The sequence below is a fragment of the Neltuma alba genome, unplaced genomic scaffold, assembly GCF_004799145.2.
Source record: "Neltuma alba isolate B1F8T4 unplaced genomic scaffold, ASM479914v2 tig00013336_pilon, whole genome shotgun sequence".
In the NCBI taxonomy this organism is placed as follows: domain Eukaryota; kingdom Viridiplantae; phylum Streptophyta; class Magnoliopsida; order Fabales; family Fabaceae; genus Neltuma; species Neltuma alba.
Genome location: NW_021637609.1, coordinates 186049 through 200399, shown reverse-complemented (window position 1 = coordinate 200399; position 14351 = coordinate 186049). Strand labels below are relative to the sequence as shown.

Here is a 14351-nt window from a genome sequence, read left to right as displayed (position 1 = left end):
TCCTATGTATTTTTCGTTGTATTGGTCCTTATAGTTCACATTTCACAGTCAAAGGCGTTAGTCCCGACGCTGATAAATCCTCCGGTCACCGTTAGTTTATGTCGAACGATGATAGATATCGCCATGGAGATTAAGCACCTCAGTAGAAGGTGGTAATAGACGGGGGAACCAAGTTAGGGTTCATAGGCGAGAAGCAAGTGGAAGATTGATCGAAGACGCAAGCCGTCAAAGGTGCCGAAAGTAAGAGGGAAAGCAGAGGGAGCCAGGCAGCGAGACGATTCTGTGCTTACCCAACGACGAGGCGAGGTCAGCTCCCTGCGTCGCTGTTGATCAGAATGATCGGCCTTTTGAAGACCCCAAAAACGCCTTGGCTTCTTTAATGCGGGGAGTGAGAGTGGAATATGAAACGAAAGGGATTGCGAAGGTTCTTGATCTTCCTTGATTCCTTCTTCACCTACAATTTCCTGGGCGTCGCAAAACGGCATTTATTGAATCTGAATATGGCAGAAATAGCCCTCACTTCCGCCTGAACTGGTGAACATGTTTTAAACCAGCAATAAAACATCAAACATCAAAAACATTTTCCATCACGCTTTTTAAATTTTTTGACCCACCTATCCTAACTGTCCCTATACTCAGCTTGTCTCCTTTGCTTCGTTTTTCTCCGCTGCCTAAAACGACGTCATGCACACTGTAAAGAAGGGCCAAATGGATAACTGGATGGGAGGGTAGGAGCTGAGCTGGGAGAAGGCTGGTTATTCTAATAATAGCTTAATATCAAGGATTCCTCTTCGCATGCTTTTTATAACACCACAAAAATTTATCTTTCATTAACAACAAATAAATTAAGTGAGTAAAATAATTGGGATAAATAACATTCAACTCCTGAAATATTTTTCAGTAACACTTAATATTTTAAAGTAATTATTTGTGTATTTAACACTCTAAAATATTTTTTAATAATAATGTATTCTAAAATAATTTTTTATGGCATCTAATGCTCTAAAATATATTTCTAAAAGCATCTGTTATCCTAAATTTAGTGTGCTTATTGCTACTAAGAAAATATTTTAGGAGGCCTCATTTAGCACCTCAAAGCTTTTTTTTAGTAATGCTCAAAGTATCCTATAATTTTTAGTACAATTTTACTCTTAAAATATTTTCTCTGTAGCAATGAACACACTAAACTTCGGATACCATGTGCCTTTAGAAATATATTTGAGAGCACTAGATGCCATAAAAAATTTATTTTAGTATACATTTTTAATTAGAAAAATATTTTAGGGTGTTAAATACACAAATAATTATTTTAGAATATTGAGTATTTATGAAATTTCAGGCCTGAATGTTGTTTATCCCAAGTGTTTTACTCAATTTATTTCTTGTGATTTTATTTCTTAAATGAAAGACAAATTTTGTGGTTTTATCAAATACATACGGGGAGGAATAGAGGAATCCTTGATATTAATTTATTATTAGAATAACCAACTTTCTTGCGCCTCCTCTCCCATTCAGTCATTCATTCATTTGGCCTTTCATTGCACTGTGCACCCCATCGTTTTAGGCAGCGGAAGAAAGAGGAAAAGGAGAGAAGCTGATTCCCTAGAAGAGGGACTACTCACACAAACACAACACACATACTTCCCCCAAGTCACATGGGAATTTGATCCCCCAACCTCCTCAACAAGAGGAGCAGAAGGAATAGTTAAATATCAAATAATTATATCCTCCCCGAACATTAGATATAGCTTTTATTTTATTTAAAATTTCTTATTAATGTTGATTACTCAACAGAATAGTATCAACTTGTTCCTTCTATTTTTATAAATGTTAACTCGAAGCTCGACCCAACAAAAACAAAAGAGCGAGCAAGAAGAGTTATGGAAATTCAAGCGTTTGAAGAAACCATTTCTTCATCTTCAAAATTGGTAGAAAGAACGTTTTCTTCGATCAGACTAACATAGGAAAGAAGGCATTAGCTGATACTACAACTGGCCCTACCTGTTTAACAAGCTCAAGCTTAACAAGTGAACTACGTAAGCCACCAAATCCCAAATTCACCTCACGCTGAAAGATAACATTACAAAACGAAAAGAAACGGCAAACTGGTTACTTTCACATGTTTCAGCATTTCTCAGAACAGGAGTGACAGGTGCCGGAGAATGAACATGACGATCTTTAATGTACTCAAAGTTGTACTTCCCTATCAAATATCCAACTGAATCGAAGGCTTGGCATTTGCTTGGCTTTCCCTTGAGCTCTCTCCTCCAGCCTTCTGATTCTTGCTGGCAGGCCACAAACAAAATCCTGAGCCTTCCTCCCCTCACCTGATAGTCCAGTCAGGCTCTCCACGTTCCACCTGCCTACCAGAAACTCGAGTATATCAGCATAGTCCTTTGCGGTGTAGACCCCTATCCGCTGGGCAACGGCAGAATAGTGCTCAAACAGGTTGTCATCGCGGCCATCATACATCAAGTGTGCTGGCATAGTTATTTTCTTCCTCATCATGTCAGCAAATGCCAATACTGTTCCATCAGGATCTATCTCAAATAGCTTTTCCACTATCTTTGTATAGGCAGTCTCATGGCGCTTTTCATCTGACGCAATTGTGCCACATATCTGAGCCAACTTAATGTCACCATGCTCCTTAGCAAGCCTGGCGGTGTTTCCATGGGATATAAATGTTGCTCTCTCTTGAAATGAAGTGTAAATGAACCCAAGGTAGGGGCTATTCTCAGTCCGGGGATCCTATTCATGGACATCAATTGAAAAATAATAAAATTGAACAGAAATATGGCTAGTGCAGCAATTACAGAAATATCCCGACTGGATCATGAATTTAAAATTCAACTATATTCTGAACTCTGAACCATATAATGAATTATTTTTCAAATGGTCCTGTTGGGGTCCTTTAGAGTGGGGGCCAGCCCAAGAAGTGAGGAAGATGTCCTCAAGTCAATATCTCATTCATAAATATGCAAGTATATGTGAATCTGCAAGCACATTAATATATCCAGATGTATGTGGATGCAAGAGATTCTTTGACATAGCACAGTTGTTTTGTTCTCTAATAATAATGAATTGACTAAAAAAAGGGTCAAGGTAAAAAGCCATTATATGTGGCACATGATCTTACCATTCCAGATCCAACTAGGTATTGGATTGTCTTTTCAATTTGTCTCATGTCAACTCGTCCAGACAGGTAAAGATACTTGTTGAGAAGATCACCATGTCTATTTTCTTCAGCAGTCCATGCCCTTGTCCAAACTGCCCAGGAAGTAAGGCTGGCACCTGTTTCATCACGAACTCCATCCAAGGTATTTAACATGGTCTGGTAAGTTGGTAGAGCTTCTTCTGTGACCATATCTCCAACCAGAACAACAAAATAATCATCGGGAATCTCCTTTGCTCTCTCTCTCAGTTCCTTTACTTGCTCATCAAAACCATCTGCTGAAGGTTCTGGTAGAAAATCTTGTGGTTGCCAACATTTTTCCACAGGCTTAAGGTGAACCAAGATGTTCTCTTCAGCCCAAGCCTCCAAAGATTTGAAAATCTCAATCTTCTGGGGTGGCATAGAATGGGTTACTTGGACATGCACTTCTCTGGGAGGCATGAAAGGCTTCTTCAGATTTTCAACCTCTCTACAAAATGAATGTAGATGATTTTTTAGAACAGTTATATGAAGATGCCAGCAATGGTTGTAAGCTGACACATTTTGTAGCATAAACCAGATTTTTGGTAGCAATGACATTAAAACCGCAATTTATTTACTCTAAGATCCTGTTTGGTACGAAGCATTGAAAATAAGAGATAGAGACTGGAATTGCAATTGAGGAAAATAATTAAAAGATTGTTTGGCATGAGAAATCGCTTGTTACATGAGATTAGGCAAACCCATGAAGGTAGAATTGGAGAATACCACCTCCCCTCATGATATTTCTTAATCCCACATACATGGATTTGCCTAATCCTATGTAACAAACAATCCCTCATACTAAACATTTTTTTAACAGATTTTCTTAATCCCAATCGAAATCCCTACCTCTCATTTTCAATGTTTCGTACCAAATGGGATAAGTTCTTTTGGGGGGGGGGGGCGAAGAAGAAGAACAACGATGTTATGTTATGAAAAGCGCAGGTTTTCAAAAACTGCAGCATCCACAGCAAACCACTTCATCTCTCATTCAAAAATATAGCTAAAGGCGCAACCAAAATCAACGACCACATGACATTTCATCCAATCTTGTTATCTATATCTAGCATGAGACACTACATAGACCAAAAATATTGGGTGAGCTAACCTCAAAGTCCTTGCTAACCAATCCCTATACAATGAATTTTACTGGTGTTACAATTTACAAACACTTAATATTCACATCCAACAAGATTAGCATAACTTATCACAGCATTCATCAACATCAGAAATACATAATTTGCAGAAGATATGTAAAATAGACACTACAGCAACTAGCAAATATATAAAACAACAGCAAGAAAGAAGAAAAATTGAACAAATATCAAAAAGAGGAGGTATAAAGATCAGATAAAATCATAACTATAACGTTATTTACATTTTTAAGTGAAAAAAAAAAAAATACAGCAGGAAGTCAATATAAAACCAAATAATAAAACATATAAAGGCAACACCGAGGATGTTAATTCGCGCTGGCCTAAAGGTGGCATGAATATCAACAAACAGAGACGGAGACATTCCAACAACAAAGAGAAAAGACTTATATATAATTATCAACCAAAATAACAGAATGAACAACTCTAAATAAAGCTCTTGTCAAAGATGTTGAAGAAAGAGATGAGTTATACAAAAGAGAAACATGAGCTAAACAATGACGAGGCCGATTTCTCAGGGGCTTGGAAAGGGGGCGCCAAATAAATCGATACGGGAATGAGAAAATTCCGAGGGAAAGGAAAAATCTGCCAGCAAGCAGGGCAACTAATATTCCGAGGTCCAGTTGGCTTTGAAATTAAACACATAGTTCCCTCAGGTGTTACCCACCAAGAGTCAGGGGACATATAAGTATACAAAAATTAAGTGTGTAAAAGAGATATTAAAACTTCTTTGTTATTATTATATGCGTCTGAGCAATTCCTAATCCTCACCAACCAAAGAAAAGATAAACACCAAGACGCGTATCGAAACTCCTAGTCAGAAGAAAATAGAAAAGGGAAGGACTGCGATCGAACCACCCCAACCATCCAATTACCAAACAAAATATCGAAAAATGAAACCACGAAGAGGTCGAATGATACTCCAGGGGCATCAGTCCAACAATTCTATAGACCAAGGCTTCTTAGAAGGAAATATCAATAGTACTAAGGGGCGACTTAGAATGAGTAGGCTTGTGATCAAAAGCACGTCGAACAAGGGTAAGGGGCAGAAACATGAGATATTTGGCAATGAAATGAGGCTTAGACTTGAAAGCTAAAAGGAAAGAAGATGCGGAAGAAATAAGAAGGGGAGAAGGAAGAAAATAAAGTAACAATTGATAAAAATAGAAAGGTGAAGAGACGCAAAGATAAGATGCATGTAAGAATGAAAAGAAAAAGAAGCGAAGGAGCAGAGATGAAATAGGAGAAAAAGGAAAAGAAAAGAGATCGAAAGAGAGTAGAACTGACTTAGAACCAGAACGAAGGGTGGAGGCCATGATGAACCGGGGGGATCTGAGGGTAGCCATCTGAGGGAGGGCAAAGGAAGACAGATTGAACTTGGGAGATCGGCAAGAGAGAGGGGTGGGTTTCAGAGCCATTCTTGCTGCCGTAAGATGCTCTCGTCTCCGCCTTCCTTTCCTCGCCTTGCTCTTGTCACGTCCCTTCATCACGGACAGCCTTACATATGCGCGTCTTCTTGCTTACTAATCTCCTTTTGGGCTGGCCCAGCCCAACCTATCTAGGCCCATATTTCTTTTCTACTCAAAGCCTCCTGGTTGATTAAAATGAAAAAAAACAAAACAACAATAGTTGCAGTCGGTTTATATATCACAAAATCATGAGTTTGAATCTCACTCTCAATATAAAAATTTTGTTGGTAGACAACCTATAAGTACCTTTATAAATTTTATACTTATGATGTATTACATTCTATCAAATGATAGTTTTTTATTGCAAAAAATTAACTAAATCTTCTCAACCTACTCGAATTGATTAACTAATTTTTATAATAAAAAATAGAGATACTATATGGTTACTCGAACTAAAGTAAAAGCGCGATCTTTGGATATTCGGGTGGATTTCATTAATGCCGACCAAATTTCGATAAGATCGAGAGGATCATGATTCGCGAACAGATGAAGACTGATGCCGGATCCAAATCAACATGTTTCGCGCGTCTGGTATGCAGCACGACGATATTAGAACGGTGGCGTTATTTCCTAACGTTATACTACCATTCTTAATATAAAAATTAATTTATCAATTTAGTTTTATATATAATATCTTAATTTATTTTATCTTTTATATTTATTTATTAAAAATAATTTTTACAGTAATTACATATGTTAAATATGACATCAGATGGTAGTTCTACTAATATGCATAATTAGTAAAAATATTTTTAAAAACTAACATATATTTATTATAAATAATTAATACTATCTTTATTTCTTAATATAAAAACTTATTTGACTTTTATTTTGATTCTGAATATAAGATTTCAATCCACTTTATCTCTCATAGTTATCTATTTTTACTTAAGATAATTCTTGTAATAATAATAGTTCTAATTAATATATTTGATTAATAAGAATATTTTAGAAAAGACAATACATATTTATTAGAAATAATTAAAATAACTAATTTTTTAATCTATTTAAATTAATTAATTAGTTCTTATATTAAAGACTGGAAGAAATATAATTTTTTTAAATTTATTTAAATTAGTAACTCTTATGCTGCTCGATTCTATATATAATATTTATTTTATAATATAATTTATACTACAAAATTATATTTATTGGCACAGCGAGAGCGGTGATATGACAGCGACCAAAAGTCAACTCGAATGCAGTAGAACCGAGCACCGGGTGAATTAAACCAAGAGAAAACATGGCTCCGACAGCAAAATGTTCATGGTAACGCACTAACGCCACATTTATTATTTTCAGCATGTTTGGCAAGATGTTTTGAGGGGAGAAAAGTATGCAGTCAGCTTGTAATTTTGGACACTGTTTATTACAGTTTTTGATCAATCTAACTTACAAATCAAAAGCTGCTTTTTGAAGTATAATTGTAAAAACACATAAAACTTACTTAATTATAACTTATGCAAAAACAGTTTTTTAGAATCAAAAAACATTTTTGTCTATATAGTGATGTTGTTGTTATGCTTCTCTCTATATTTATTTTGTACTTTGTAATCAATTTTTAGTTATTTATTTTTAATAGGGAAAATTACGCACAGGTTCCAAGAAAGAGACTATTTATCTAAGGTTTCACAAAATGTCAAAATTACTAGTAGGTCCTAAGGGATCTTATAATATTATATTCTAATTATAAAATAACATCACTACCCTTCAAATTTCTAATTCACATGTTCTTTGCCATTGCAATTAACAACCTCAGCAGCGACTATTAACAACCCAATAAAAAAGTACTGACAACATAAACAATATCCACTGACAACTTACTTTATAAGATCACATAACCTCCACAAAAGAGTAAATTATAATCAAATAGTATAATACAATAATTTTGACACTGAAATGGAAAACTTTTCAAAACCATTAAGAACTTTAACTAAACCCAATAGGATTATAGCAAAATTTTAATGTGGAGATCTATTGACAACCTCAATGATGAGTATTAATAACCCACAGAGAGCTGTTACCAACTTAGGCAATGTCTATTAACAACTGATTTTATAGGATAATATAACATCTATATAAGATCAAATTATAACTGAATAGTATAACATAACAACTACATAAAATCAACTTTAACACTGTTTAGTTATAATTTAGTTATAGTTGTTAGAGGTTATATTATCCTATAAAATCAGCTGTTAACAAACACTATCTAGGTTGTCAATAGCTCTTTTTAGATTATCAATACTCATTGTTGAGGTTGTTAATAGATCTCCGCATTAAAATTTTGCTATAATCCTATTGGGTTTAGTTAAAGTTCTTAATGTTATGAAATTCTTCCCATTTCAGTGTTAAAATTATTGTATTATACTATTTGGTTATAATTTACTCTTATGTGAAGGTTATGTGATCTTATAAAATAAGTTGTCAACGGATACTGCTTAGGTTGTCAACACCTTTCATTGGGTTGTTAATAGTGTTGCTGAAGTTGTCAATCGCAACGGCAGAAAAAATGTGAATGGGGAATTTGAGGGGCAATGATGTCATTTTATAATTAGAATATAATACTCTAAGGTCCGTTAAGACCTACTAGTAATTTTGACATTTCATAAGACCTTAGATGAATAAAGTCTCTTCATTGGGACCTGTGCGTAATTTTTCCTTTTTAATGTTCTCTTAAATGAAAATAATTTTTAACAGTATTTATAATATTTTCAATTTTTAATATTATTTTTTATTTTATATTTACATAAATTATGCAAATTCCATTATCTAATTAATTATGTAATATTATTTGGTTTAAAATTTTTCACATTATTATGATTTCTAATTTAAATATATTTTATTCATTAAATATAAATTTTTTTATTATAATAATTTACAATTATTATATTTTGTAAATTCATATTTTTAATTATTTTTCATTATTTAATAAAAGTCATGTTCATTTTGATCATTTTACAAACTAAACTTACTTATTCAATCATAATCCAAACAATTTTTTAACTTTACAAACTTTTTATAAAAATCAATCCAAACACAAATCACATTACTCAATCTAATTTTTACCTCATCTTTCTTTTCTAAATATGAGATTGAAAATAACTTACTTTTGTGCTGCTCACCCTTTGTTTCCTAACATGAGTATGCCGTTTGCGTGACTTTTTGCAGGCACGCAAGTTGAAAAAGAAAGAAAGAAAGAAACAAGACTGCGTGTCCCGGGCATTCTGTCCAAGTACAACGTTCGTTCGGGTCGTCAGAGCAGCAATTTACGAGAACGGCCACCCATTCAGCGCATATGTGCCCTTCAGTCCCAAGCCAAGTATTTTAATCGCTTCTATAACAGCCTGGGTTTTCCAAGTGATACCAACACCCCAGTCTGGCTCTTGGATGAGTTGGATCAAAATTCGCGTCAGATCAGAATCGCATGAACTGCAAATAAACTGAAGGCAAACCAAATTGAATTCTGTATGCGGTACCGTTCAATAAAAAGCAAATACTATATGACGAGACCGTCATTTCCTATCATCTCTTTATTAGTTTACAAATGTATCCTTTTTTTCTCAAACTATCATCACACACTCAAATCATAACATAACTCACAACACCACCAGGTACAAAGAGCAGGGGCGCCCCCGGAGGCGGGGGGTGTTCAAAAGAATGCGCCACAAAATAAAAATCACACAAATCTGTTAAACGGCTTTCTTCCAACGCCTGCGGGTAAAGACACGGTTGAATCCACACTCAAGTTTCCTAGAGATTGAAGTGACTGGTTCTTATCTAACATCCTTTGAGGTCTAGGATCCTTGCTTGAGAACAAGGACCCTTTTGTCCATTTGAAGGACCCAATTCCTTGCGAAAGAGGAAATGAAAGCCGCCTCTTTGATTCAGAGTTTGGAGTCCCAGGAAAACTTTCTCTTCCATTACTACTAGCACGCACTTTGGCCTTGGCAGATAGGGTTGGAGCCATGTAGTTCGGTACTGAAAATGGTGGGCAGCTTGTGAGGCTATCATCATCCTTGAGTGGCACATCAAAAGGTGAATCAGTTCCCCCCACCCTTGTTCTCGAATACTTAGGCAAGCTTGAGCTGTTTCCTTGCGGGGTTCTTGCTGGTTTTGCGGATGATACTACAGCTGATTTAGTGGATTTTGGTGTGGCTGCATCCATATTATCAAACCCATAGCGCTGCTGCTTATGGGTGCTTGAGGCAGGTTGTGGACTAGTCTTCTGTTCAGAATATGGTCTGGGAGGTGTAAATTGAAAATTCTTCAAGACTTGGCCTCCTTGAGGGTTTGCTGAGGGCAGCTGCCTTTCCAACCAGTTCCACCACCATGGAAATCCCCCAGATCGCATCTCTGACCCCGGTGTATGGGTTGATGTAGGAGTGGCTTTCCACAACTGCAGGCAAAGTCAACAAAATTAGTACACTCTGGAGATATTTTAAGTCAACCAGGCTGTCCTACTTAACCTAACAGATGTTTTTCTAATTAGTTTTCCATGAATTTGCCTCGTTCTAAAAAGTGCCCATGCCACATGACAGACAAAATCCTTATGAATCTTGTGAACATATCTTTTAAGCCAAAATTTGAAATAGATATTAAGTAATCATACTGGTTTTGATGTTTGCACAATTAGTTACTTATAAAAATATATTAAAAATTGATTCCAAATATAAATTATAAAACAACATTTTTTTCTTAAAAAAAAAGTGTGCGAAGATGAGAAGAGAAAATATAATTTAAAAAGTTAAGATTTTATAACTTAAAGAATAAAAACGCAATAGTTATGAGATGTAAGATGCTACAATGTACATACTCATTTGATAACAAACTTTATAATATACACATATATTTCTTGATCATTTGCCACTAGTATTCATTTCCCAAAGCTCATTAGATGTGTTATGATGAATAAATCATAACTTAGAAACATAATTTAAATTATTTTAAAAAAATCAACCAATTAGAACCACCAATTTTGACCGATGAATGATAGGTTAAACCGATATTTGACCAATTCCTTCTCAGGGTGAGCCACCCCATTGTCCGAATTTGGACCAATAACCAGGCTTTTTCATCTGCCTGATCCAGTTCAGTACTTTATACATCGGAGAGACCACAACCATATCCCATTTAGTAATAATAATATAGGCTGTGCCCTTTTCGTATCCTTATTGATGACAAATATTAAAAGAAAAAGAAAGCAAAGCATAAAGAATTGTTTGATATTAACAGTGAAGGATGGGTTGGAGAATAGTACCTGATGGGAGTACGCATATGCCATTGCCCTTTCTCTTTTGATGATTGCTTCCACCTTCCTCTGCAACCTTGCCTCTATTTCCTCTTTTGTCAGTAAGCTGTCATCCCAATCTTCATGGTTACCTGCCTCAGACTGAAACCAAATTTCAAATTATAAAAAATGTTAAGCTTCATTTACATAAGCATTAGGGAACTGGAAATACAAGCCTATGCACATTAGTAACAGGAGTATTTTAAGGAGAACTCGGCGTAACTTTTCTTGAACTTTGTTTGCTAAATTTAAAACTAGCACGACAGACATTATAAGCAAGAGTAAAGTGGCCTATGGTTGACCCAATCAACCATTTAACAGGTATTAGTGCATAATCTCATAAGTCATAATTAAGCAGCATCAAGCCACTGATGCGCCACTACTAAGGAAGAGATATTTAGCTTTGAAGGGAATAAATTGAGTTTGGCAAGCATTGGTTCTCGGCACAAGTAAGCTCCTACCATCGATTAGTAGTTAAAGTATCTGTTAAAAACCAAATTTAGTTATTGTATGCGTGCGTGCAAAGATGCAACATCTAGGGAAAGCCCAACAATTAGGCATTTCAGAGCCTGCAGATTGGAGTAGCATCAGTCCTATAAGGTTCATTAACTCAGTCAAAGGGCTTACTCCATGGCCTAAAGTCAACTTGCCCAAGTTACTTGCCACTTCTTTATCATTCTTGTACTCAGCTTGATATCGTGCCTGGTTTTCCAACATCTGAATCCTCCGGGACTGAATCTGAGATTGAACCCGCACCAACAATTGCATGTATTTCATGGCATTCATCGTCTGCCTCTTCACATTCTGTCCTCTTACCACTCCTTGAAGCCTCACCAGACCCTTCAGAGCCCTAAAACTCCTCCTAGCCTGTAAAACAGATAGTAAATCACATCAGCTGGGTCCATTGTGTCATATCAACGCAGAGCAAGTAAAACCAATATAAAATATAAAATTTAGAGCAAGTCGCACTACTTAAAAATTTTGAAAATGTGACTAGTTCATTAGATTCCATGCAATGCACAGAAAAAAACATGTTTATATAATGCCCCCTCCAGTCCTATTTATAAGGCCATTTTTAAGTAAATCACAAAAATTTATTTTTCTGCTCCAAATTAAGCTATCACCATATACTTTCTCAAAATTAACACAATATTCAAAGCCTACTCACACCCACAAATTTAAAGGTTGCCAGAAATAACAGGCCCCCTTGGTTTTCACCACAAAACTTGCAAATGAAGTGATTTATAATCCATTATTCAAATGCTTGAATGTGCTTTTAAATAAGAAAAGAATGATCTACATTATTCTACTATAATTTCAACAATGTACAGTTTCTTACTACGGACACGTAACCACAGGCATGAAGACTGTGTAAGAATGGAATAATGAACTGTGCAGACTACTTTACAACATGAAAGCTTACCATATAACCTCTATACGCAGCCTGGATCTTAGTTGCTGAGGCATGGTGGTTCCTTAGCTTTGGTTCTGGTCTATGGTGATGAACAATCCTCCTAGGAGATGCTGCTCTCGGAGAAGCAACCCTTGGAGAAGGAGCCCTTGGAGAAGCAGTCTTTGGCGAAGGAGCCCTAGGAGAAGCAGCTCTGGGAGGCACAAAAGGTGGTGTTTTGGGTAGCTCAGGAGGCGTGTCAGGCCTGAAAGTTACTAATTGCTGCTCTCTTTCAAAGTCCCCAAAGATTTTTTCAATACTGCTTGGCTCCCTGAAGAGGGGAATGAATGAATTTGTCTCTCCACGCCTTAGTTTTCCAAGACCTTTCTTCTTCTTTTCTTTTGTGTTTTTCTGTTCAGAATCCTGCTATAAATATTCAAAATGGTGAGACAAATACGCGTTAATCTACATAGTGGAAACAAATTCATGCTGCCACCCAAAGGTATGGCAACTTATGAAGATTAAACATGCATATGCTCATCCACAACTCTGCTTCCTGCTTCGAGAAAAAGGGTATAGAGACTTAAAACTAATGCATCAATTGATGTAACATCAAAATGATCAAGCATTTTGTGTTTTAGTTGTTTTGGTGTTTTAGGATGTCATCCATTATGTATATGACTTGTGTCGCAAGTTTTGTGCTGATTAGAATGTTTGTGTGATGCTGAGTAGGGTTAAAGGAGGGCATCAGGTTTTACGAGTCAGATACCAGAGGTTCCACTCTGACTGTAATCATTTGAAGTCCTTAATTCGTATTGGGACCTTTAGGGTTGTTCAGTATTCAGTCTAGAAAAATAAAGAAATTGGCTTTGGCCATTGCATCATAACACAAGCTCATAGATGACTCCCCAGTATTTCAAACGATCTGTTTTCCTGTTATAAATACAAATTTAAAAAAAAAAAAGCAAAAAAAAAAAAAAACCACTACGGTAGAAAGTCCCCAATGTTGCAATAGGTCTGTCCATTAATACTACTAAACTTGTTCATTGTCTTAAGCGCCCGATTCCATCTTACAATTTTTTTCCCCTTCTAATGGGGATGCCATAATAAACAAATAACAAGCAATTGACATTTGCTTGTATAATTAAGGTTGGAGGGCACTTACATTGACTGCCTTTTCCTTGGAGTGGTGACTGAAAACTCTCTTGATTGCGGAAAACCAACTTCCCTTCTTTCCCATGTCAGTGGCATTACTGTTTCTTCCTGCCAAAGATAATGAAGATAAAATACCACCTCATGTTCTCATGCGTATAGTTACTGCCCAAATTAATGACTTTTCAGCAAGCTTCGTATGTAAGATATGCTTGGACGTAAAAAAATATTCCATTCTTGAATTTCAGGTCTAAAAAAATTTTTCCTTGCACTCATTCTTCTAGTTCACAAAAATATTTCATAACGACGCTGAGATGTGTAACCGTTTTGGTTTTTTTTTTTTTTTGGCCCCGCCCCGGGGGGGGGGAGGACTGTAGTTCGAGAAAAGAACACAAACGCGTTCTTCGATAATTCAAACAAAATCAAGCGACTCTAACATGTAAGAGCCACGTCATTGTTCACCTTTATCAAAATTAGGAATCGCTAAAGCAATTAAACTCACCAAACCGATCACAAGCAAGGACGTAGCACCTCCATATCGGGCTGCTGATCGGACGAGCGTCAAACAACGAAATCAAAATGGAAAATCCTTCATTCAACTTGGAAAATAAGTTGCTTTATGTAAAAGAAAGAAGAGGAAACCAGAATAATCAATCATAAATTAAATCCGACGGTAGCTAGGACGAACAAATATGGCTCTTGA

The 14351-nt window shown here is 35.9% G+C and overlaps 2 protein-coding genes across 8 annotated transcripts in view; both read right to left on the bottom strand.

Moving 5' to 3' along the window:
- Positions 1 to 1887: 1887 nt before the first annotated feature.
- The window catches only part of LOC114736450 (stearoyl-[acyl-carrier-protein] 9-desaturase, chloroplastic), a 27354-nt gene continuing 14890 nt past the window's right edge, over positions 1888 to 14351 (bottom strand). The window contains exons 3-5 of one of the 2 annotated variants that reach the window (XM_028924284.1): positions 5635 to 5741; positions 3137 to 3641; positions 1888 to 2748 (exon numbers count right to left, since the gene is read on the bottom strand). In XM_028924284.1, coding sequence (XP_028780117.1) covers positions 2188 to 2748; positions 3137 to 3641; positions 5635 to 5693 — 1125 coding nt within the window. In that variant the 5' untranslated portion in view covers positions 5694 to 5741 and the 3' untranslated portion in view covers positions 1888 to 2187. Of the gene's footprint in view, positions 2749 to 3136; positions 3642 to 5634; positions 5823 to 14351 lie in introns of those variants that run through there. The other variant, XM_028924283.1, reaches the window with a different exon arrangement.
- The window catches only part of LOC114736447 (protein IQ-DOMAIN 14), a 5658-nt gene continuing 558 nt past the window's right edge, over positions 9252 to 14351 (bottom strand). Inside the window, exons 2-7 of one of the 6 annotated variants that reach the window (XM_028924272.1) lie at positions 14151 to 14237; positions 13662 to 13759; positions 12530 to 12922; positions 11734 to 11973; positions 11077 to 11208; positions 9252 to 10215 (exon numbers count right to left, since the gene is read on the bottom strand). In XM_028924272.1, the coding sequence (XP_028780105.1) occupies positions 9496 to 10215; positions 11077 to 11208; positions 11734 to 11973; positions 12530 to 12922; positions 13662 to 13736 (1560 nt within the window). In that variant the 5' untranslated portion in view covers positions 13737 to 13759; positions 14151 to 14237 and the 3' untranslated portion in view covers positions 9252 to 9495. The remainder of the gene's footprint in view (positions 10216 to 11076; positions 11209 to 11733; positions 11974 to 12529; positions 12923 to 13661; positions 13760 to 14150; positions 14238 to 14351) is intronic. The other 5 variants (XM_028924274.1, XM_028924277.1, XM_028924276.1 and 2 more) reach the window with 5 other exon arrangements.